General features: G+C 52.7%; 1 protein-coding gene across 2 annotated transcripts; it reads left to right on the top strand.

Moving 5' to 3' along the window:
• The first annotated feature begins 1,944 nt into the window (after positions 1-1,944).
• On the top strand, positions 1,945-8,211 carry COX4I2 (cytochrome c oxidase subunit 4I2). 2 transcript variants are annotated; one of them, XM_074317640.2, is made up of 6 exons: positions 1,945-2,283; positions 3,327-3,408; positions 4,492-4,609; positions 4,709-4,873; positions 5,693-5,824; positions 7,961-8,211. In XM_074317640.2, exons 4-6 carry the CDS (start codon positions 4,726-4,728, stop codon positions 8,095-8,097), a joined length of 417 nt encoding a protein of 138 aa, XP_074173741.1. In that variant the 5' UTR covers positions 1,945-2,283; positions 3,327-3,408; positions 4,492-4,609; positions 4,709-4,725; the 3' UTR covers positions 8,098-8,211. The 2 variants fall into 2 exon arrangements, with proteins under 2 accessions (XP_074173741.1, XP_074173740.1); XM_074317639.2 differs by lacking the exon at positions 4,492-4,609.
• The last annotated feature ends 17 nt before the right edge of the window (positions 8,212-8,228 follow it).

Raw genomic sequence — 8,228 nt, 5'->3', positions numbered from 1 at the left:
GTTCTGCGTGAAGCCTGATAGGAGTTGGGAGGAGTCGTAGAGGCAGGATGCTGAGGCCGTGGCTTAGGTCTATGCCTGGGCAGAATCTGGAGGGTTCCTTGGATCTATCTGATCAAGTGAGTGAGAGCTAGGGGGTCGGAGACGCAGAGCCAACGGAAAAGGAACAGATCTCTCTCACCTCCTATTCCTGCTGTTTCTACAATTTCAGCCTGCATTCACATGTAGGGCCCATCACAATGAATGGCCTGTAATACCCTATCCAGAGGCCCCTCCCCTCTATGCCCACCAAGGTGCTTTGTGAAGACCCCTATTCCTTGTCCCAGGATCCCTGAGAGACCTGCCTTATGGGACAGTCTATTCCCAGGTTTAGGACCTCCAGACCCTGCTCCGCACTGCCCTACAGGCAGTCGTGCTGCCTCCACCCAATCGCCCGCATCCCCAGCAGATGCTCGGTATCATACCTTCTCCCCAGTCTGGGGCCTGGTGTTCCCACAGAGGCGGGGGTGGAAGAGGGCAAGGCAGAACAGCGAGTTATGATCCCTAAATGCCTTCCTCTGGGAAGCCCTCTGAGGGATAGGGAAACTGAGGCCCAGAAATGGCACCATTTGGCCACCAGCGAGGCAGCAGTAGAGCCTACACATTAGTTACTCAGTCCAGTGCAGCCAGCGCCTGCCTGCCCCTAGAAAGGTCTGAAAAGATTCAAGGCATGCTCTCTGCAGTTTGCCTGAAGGAGGCTCGTCTCTCGTCCTCCGTCCATTGGGCTACTCTTCAGGATACTCTGGTCAGCATCCAAGAGGTAAAGTGGTCCTCTTGGGAGGTCTCTCAAATCTGGAATTCCCTTGGTCATGTGGAAGGGGGAGGAGCAGCTCCCAGAAGTTACCATGGTGATCTCTTGGAGATCCAGGAGGCTCCTGCACTGCCTTCTCAAGACTTTGTGTCTGTTGCTGCTGAAGTCCAGAATTGAGGTGACATCCACCTGCCAACTCTAGGGTGTCTCTAGCACCTTTCCCTGAGTCTCTCCCCTTCTAGGTTCATCTGCCCCCACGGGACGAAGCCCTTCTCTCCAGACACTGGCTGGAGTGCGTCCCTATGGCTTCACTGAGCTACCGAAACACTGATGGATGGGTGGGCGCTGGGCATACCTCATGGGCCCAGAGCTGGGAGACCAAGAAAGCTTTGGCCACAGGCTACAGCAGGGACCCACAGCCTTTACCCATCAGTCCACCATCAGTATTCTAACAATCCGCAGGCCACGTTTACTGAACTCATGCTCTGTTCCATTTAATCACATCACCTATGAGGCCCTGCTTGGTGATCCGAACTCAGTCCAACTCTCCCCTTTGTCCATTACATGCTGGCCAAATGGCTTCTCTCTGTTCTTTGAACATACCTGTGTTTTTCTGCCCCTGGGCCTTTGCACATGCCTTTCTCTGGGCTTAGAACTTGATTATAAGCCCTATATAAGGGCAGAGATTATGTTTGGCTTTGTTTGGCTCTATATCCCCAAGCATTTAACCTGATAAACAATAGACACTCAGTAAATGCCAGCTGTAATAGGTCTTAATAAATAATTCTTGAATAAATGTGCCTGACGCTTTTCTAGTGACTTATTTAATCTTTACAACAGCCATGTGAGGAAAGAACTATCATTAGCTCCCTTTTATAGAAAAGAAAACAGGGACTGAGAGACGTTAGGCCGTTTTGTTGAAGGCCCCACAGCTATGATTTGAACGCCAGAGGGAAACTTTTTCCACCTGTCATTGGCTATGAGGCTGTGGGAGTGAGGTGGTACACCACACGCCAGCTTCCAGATTCTAGATGCTTGTGAGCTTCCTGGAGCAGGAGCCATTGGGTCTGGGCTGGAAACTTGGCAAGACTGGGTCTACAAAGCCCCGAAGAGAGCATTCCAGATGGAAGGAACAGCAGTGAGCAAAGGTGTGGAGGCAGGAAGATCCAGCTCTTGGAACTACCAAACTCAGACGGCTGGGCTAGCCCAGGACACACAGCCCGTTGTGTCCCAGGGTGCAGTTAGCTGGGGGTCTCCGCGTGGGCGGAGAGTCACTCTGCAGTCCCTTGCCCCAGGCTGTGGGCTTGGCGCCCCCAGGGACGTGAGCTGGGCGCTCCCACGCCCCTCTGAGGCAGGACGTTCCCACGCAGGGGCGGCCCTGGAAAGGCTGTGGGGCGGGCCCTGGGGCAGACGCCAGCTCTCCGGTCTCTCTGCAGCCCATTTTCTGTTACTCGGTTGGCCGACCCGGGTCTCTCTCACTGCAGCAGAGCCGCGAGGTAAGTGGGTGGGAGAGCCTTGCTTCCCTAGCAGGGGCGGGTGGGGGCATGAGGCTTAAATGTCGGCCGGTGTAGTCCCTGCCGTGGCGGGGGTGAGGGGGGCTTCTGGCAGCTCAGAGTTGAGGACTCCTGGGGAATTATTCTGTTCCTAAATGGGGCGCCATCTCTTTCCCCAAATGTAGATTACTCCTTCCCTCTCCCCATGTGCGGGTCTCTCACCCACTTATCACTGATAGGGAGCCCTTCCTTCCCAGATGTGGGAGCCTCCTCCCACTTATCATCTATGGTATATACCCTTCCTAATTATTGGGTTGCTCTCTCCCCAGATGTGGGGGGCCCTTTCTCTTCCCCGAAATGGAATGCCTCTTTACTCTCCCCAGATGTGTGCTCCTCTTCCTCCCTCTGACCCAGTTTGCTCCTCGTCCTCCTCTAAAGCCCTCCCACCCTCATGGGATGCCAGACCCTGAGACCCGTGGGGGTTGGGCTCATCCTGTCCCCCTCCCCCACCAGATCCAGCAGAGCAGGCTCTCTGTGCACTGTGCACGTAGGCAGCCAATTAGGGGGAAAGGAGTGGGGGCCAGACCGTCTGGCAGAAACCATGGCAGATGGCCCTATAGAGAAGAGAGGTGGCCCCAGGACCTGTTCCCTCCTTACCTGGGCTCCCACCCCATTTCCTGGGGCGGGGGGGGGGGGGGGGGGGGCCGGAGCGGGGGCGGAGGAAGGGAAACAACTGAGGGAAATTTCCCAAGCTGGCCAGGCTGAGCTGGGGCGAGAAGCAGAACCCAGGCCCTCAGTCCCAAACTGTTCAGATTAAGAATTAGGCCTCTTCCCACTTCTTAGATGGTGAAGGGAGGTTCTAAGAGGGGGTTCCAAATGTCTAGGACCCCCATCTACCCCCATAGGGAAATTAGAAGGGTCAGGGGCCTGAGGGTGACCTTGAAATTCTGGAATCCCACCACCACCACACCTGTGAAAATGGTTTCTCTGTCTGGGCCCTGAGTGGCAGGGACATAGCACAGGACTCATCCACACACACACCCCAGATGTTTTTCAGAACTGCCTGGAGCTTGGTGCTGAGGAAAGGAGGACTTGGAATACGAGGGATACACAGCCCAGGGGACACCGGTAAGACCTGGACAGCCTCCTCCTTCCCCAAACTCCAAGGCTAGGACCAGGAGTTATAGCTGCAAGCTACTCCTTGTTCCTTCCGTGCTGCCCTGGGCCTACCCCAAAACCTTCCCCACAATCTTTATTCCTTGGTCCTGGGCCACATTCTTCCAGGAAGTAGTGCTCAAAGGGCGAGCGGACAGCAGCCCCCTCCATCCAAGCTTCCTCAGGGCCTGACCCCCAAATCTCAGGCCCGTCAGGCCTTTGTGTTCTGAGGTAGAGAGTGCTGACAGAAACTTGGACCTCTTTTCTGGACCCTGGTGTCAGTGCTGGTCAGATGAAAGAGGCCTAAGCAGGAGAGACTATAGCCAGATAGCAGAAGGGCCTTCCTGACCCTCAGGAGAATAATAACAGATAACATTTATTGAGCCCTTACTATGTACCCCATAAATATTTCACACAGATTACACATTTAGACTTCACAACAACCATGTGAGGTGGATGCTGTGTTGTTATCTCCATTTCTCAGATGAACAAACTGAGGCCCAGAGACCTAGATATTAAAGGAGCCAGGACTCCATGTGCAAAGCAATTCCAATACTATCCTGGCAAGATGATACCAATGTCCTCTTTGTGGGCATCTCTGGTGACAATAAACAGAAGAAGATTTATTGGGACCCTCCTAGTACTTTGCTTTGTTCTAGACACCTACACAGAGGCTTTGAGGGCTTAGCCATCAGGGAAAGTGTCCAGGAATAAAAGCCAATAGTAAACCAAGCTCTCTATCAGTATAATTTACGGAGCTTTTACTGTGTGCCAGGACATTGAAGCACAGTGAGGTAAAGGGGCCAGTGGGAGCTGAGGTAGGGAGGAACTGGGGTTCAAACCCAGCTGACTCAAAAGTCATGCCCTTGACCCCTATAGTTTGCAGAGCAGTTTACATCTGTCCTCTCAGATTCATCTCACTGAGCCTTTGCCCACCCATTACCTCTGCCTGACATGCCCTCCTCACCTCAAATATTCCCAGAGAACATGAGATTTGAAGCCAGAGGGGCTGAATTGCAGCTCTGGCTCTGGTCCTTTTTGCCCTGTGAATTTCAGCAAGTCACTTAGCTGCTCAGTTTCTTCATCTCTGAAGAAACTCTGAGCTCTGGCTCAGAGTGATGTGGAGTAAGTGAGTCGACTCACCTGAAGGCCTTAGAGTGGCTCCTGGCACACAGTAAGTGCCCAATAAATGCAGTCCTCTCCATTAATACTATTGTTAGTGCTGGGATGTCCCAGGGGCAGCCTAAACTCAGCTCCTCCCTTGTGCTCGCAGCCCCCAGCAAGGGGAAAATGCCCCCCTACACCAACTACCATGCCCAGCGCTCCTACCCCATGCCGGACGAACCCTTCTGCACAGAGCTCAATGCCGAGCAGCAGGCCTTGAAGGAAAAGGAGAAGGGCAGCTGGACCCAGCTGAGCCACGCCGAGAAGGTGGCCTGTATGTCTGGGGGGGGGGGGGCTGGCTGGGGGGGGTAGTGGGCTGGGGGTGAATTTGCAAAGAAGGGCTTGTCAGGGAGCAGTGGGCAGGGAGAGCCCCCATTCAAGACATCCAGAAACTTCAAACGAATGCATACCTGAGGGGGGAAGTTCATTCATTCATTCATTCTTTTATTCACTCAACTGTTTGTGCACAGCCTAATGCTAGGTGATGCTGGGACACAGGAGTGAATCACCCAGATGGTTCCTGCCATCCGGGTACTTCCAGTCCAGTGAGGGAACTGGCACAAACCCAGATAATATAGGGTATATGGCTAGGGTATGTATTTTCAAGAGGTTGTGAGGATCCAAAGGAGAGAGATGAAATCCTGGAGGGCCTTCTAGAGGAGGGCACATTCCAGCGGGCCTTGAATGGTGAGGAGGAAGGTGCTGCTAGATAATGGGAACTGCATGGGGAAGGATATGGGAGCAGGAGAGCATGGAGGGTCCTGGCATCACTGAGTGGTGTGAGGGGACAGAGTAGAGAGAGGCAGGTAAGGTGGGCGGGCAAGCAGGGGCCTGACCGTGGGTAGTAGGAGGGATGTGTGAGTCCATGTCTTGCCCACCAGAAGTCCCTGGGCTGACTCTGATATTTGTAGCTTCAGCACCAGCTCTTGGCCATGCTTTGCATACAGTAGAAGCTCAATAAGAATTTGCCAAATGGACAGCATCTGCTGCAGGGAGAGGGAGGCTAGAGATCACTGAGACCGAGAGTTGGCCCATGGTCCTTGAAATGGCTGCACCTGAGGCCCCTGCATCCCCACTTCCTACCTGTCTGCAGTGTACCGGCTCCAGTTCCATGAGACCTTCGCAGAGATGAACCATCGCTCCAATGAGTGGAAGACAGTGATGGGCTGTGTCTTCTTCTTCTGTGGATTCACAGCTCTGCTGATTTGGTGGCAGCGGGTCTACGGTAAGTGGCAACACCTCACCTGGCTGCAGGCTTGGGCTATGTCCTTGTGGCCATAGCCGCCAACCAAAGGAACTATGCTGGTACTCATCTGAAGAGTTTTGAAAGTCCCCCAAAGAGGTGTAGGGTGAAGGGCAGAGCATGTCTACCGAGTGGGAATGTAGGGAATCTACCTCTCTGGGCCTCAATTCCCCCATTTGTAAAATGGGAATAATAGTGCCCACATCTCAGGGGTCTTGTAAGGTTTCAATGAGAGAGAGCTGTAGGCCAGTGCCTGGCACATAATCAAGAATGGCGGTGTTACTGATTGCTGTTATTAACCATTAATTTTTTTCAGTATGTTTTTTCAGCTGCTGTAACAAAGAGGCCCTAACATACAAGAGCTTAAACAAGATAGAGGTTTTGTTCCTCTCTCACAAAAAAAGCCAGGGGGAGTAGGGGGACTCCACAATGTCAGGGTCCTTCTGTCTTGTTGCTCTGCCATCTTTAGCATGCAGCTTCCTTCTTGATATACAAGATGGTTGTTCTAGCTCCAGCCGTAAAGTCTATATTCCAAGCAAGAAGAGGGAAAGGGAGGACACACATCTCTTTAAGATCCAGAAGTTGCACACACCACTGCTGCTCACATTCTATTGGCTAGAAATGATCATATAACTACGAGTATGCTTAGCCACAAGGGAACCTGGGAAATGTAGGCTTTAGCTGGGTGGTCACATACCCAGCTGATGGGTTAATACTACAGAAGAGTGATTCTCAAAGTGTGGTCTCTGGACCAATAGCTTCATTTGACTTCACTTCTTGTGACCTCACCTTGTTTTTCTTCTGTAAAAGTCTGATGGGAATTCCTACCTTGCATGAGGATGAAATGAGAGAGCGTTTAGGAAAAATTCTAGACTATCCCAATGTTTGGTATTAACAGATGTCCAGAAAGATCTTTTCTTTCTTGTCCACCCCCTGGGACAGAAAGTACTAGGGACCGAGGTCAGGCAGGCTGTCAGCCTCAGGGGCGGATGGACCAGGAAGTAAGATGTGAGCAGTGTTGGGGGACTCCAGCCCCCAGGCCTTCCCTGAGCCACACATGAAGGCACCTAAAATGCCTCTGTGAGTGCTTCAGCCTTTGAATTAAGTATTGCCCTCCCCAGATTTTTAAAGTGACTATCCCTATCCGATCTGCTACTCTCAGTCTTCTCAGGAAGCAAAAGAAACTACCTCATCCTGTACTCTTCCCTATAAGTGGGAGCAAACTCAGTAATTATAATTATAGTAGCTACCACGTATTAGGGGCTTAATAGCTGTCCCACATTTTGTCAATTGCATTATGAATACTAACTTCAATCTCAACCCTAGTGGATAGGACCTATTTTTGACAGGTTAGGAAACTGAGGCACAGAGAGATAAAGGGACTTGTTCAAGGTCACACAGCAAGGGAGTGGCGGAGCTGGGATTGGGATCCAGGTTAACTTCAAACCAGTGCTCCTGTTACCATTGGGCCACAGAATAGGTGAGGAAACTGAGACTCAGAAAGGGGAAGGACCTTGGCCCAGTTCCCACAGCAACACGAAGGCAGAGCTGGGATCAGAATGCAGAGGTCTCTGGAATGAAGTTTTAGGAGGGAGTCTGGTGAGGGGGATGGGCAGGTGTTGTGCATGGTGTCATGCGGGTCACTGGTCCCGCTCCCCACATAAGAACGCAGGATATGGTGAGGCCAAAAAGGAACACCCACGGAGCCATAAGTAGGGGAGTCATATCACTATATTCTCTCTGGCGGCATCCGCCTCTCTGCAATCCGCTCTTGCTAGCTCAGCCACCATCTTCTTGCTAGCCCCCATTTTCTGCTAGCGTAGCCACAGCAGTTACATTAGTGGCCAATGGCTCACTGGTTACAGCTGACGGCCAACTAGCCACAGCTGATGGCCATCCAATCACAGTTGATGGCCATTTACTACCTGAGCCAGCACCTTTCTATGTGAGGCCGAGAGCCTGGAAACTGCTCTTTGGGGCTCTGTCCCCACAGCAGGGCAGAGGGAGCCCCTCAGTGCAGGACACATAACCCTGTGACTGCAGACCCTGGCTCAGCGGGAGAGGGCAGGCCTGATAGGGTCCTGAGCTGCCCCTGCCCCACCCGTGCCTTCCCTGCAGTGTTCCCTAAGAAGCCCATCACGCTGACGGATGAGTGGAAGGCCCAGCAGCTCCAGCGCATCCTGGATATGAAGGGCAACCCTGTGCAAGGCCTGGCCTCTCAGTGGGATTATGAGAAGAAAGAGTGGAAGAAGTGACATTGCATCCTGCATCCCAGGCTGCTCTCCCGGCAGCTCCGCCCTGGCCCAGAGCCTATGGAGCACCCCCTTCCCCTGCCCTTAACCCCAATAAAGCTGGCCTGTTCTCGTCTGCCTTTAATCTCCACCTC

The sequence above is a fragment of the Rhinolophus sinicus genome, chromosome 13, assembly GCF_057876585.1.
Source record: "Rhinolophus sinicus isolate RSI-liver-muscle chromosome 13, RSI-T2T, whole genome shotgun sequence".
NCBI classification, from domain to species: Eukaryota; Metazoa; Chordata; class Mammalia; order Chiroptera; family Rhinolophidae; genus Rhinolophus; species Rhinolophus sinicus.
This window is presented reverse-complemented; position numbering and strand designations above follow the sequence as displayed.

What these genes read in the sequence shown, in the direction of transcription:
- COX4I2 (XM_074317639.2), top strand. Translation starts at nt 3,327, where the DNA reads ATGTTTTTCAGAACTGCCTGGAGCTTGGTGCTGAGGAAAGGAGGACTT. An exon ending in CCACGCCGAGAAGGTGGCCT is followed by an intron (nt 4,874 to 5,692) that starts GTATGTCTGGGG and finishes ACCTGTCTGCAG; the next exon opens with TGTACCGGCTCCAGTTCCAT. An exon ending in TTGGTGGCAGCGGGTCTACG is followed by an intron (nt 5,825 to 7,960) that starts GTAAGTGGCAAC and finishes CCTTCCCTGCAG; the next exon opens with TGTTCCCTAAGAAGCCCATC.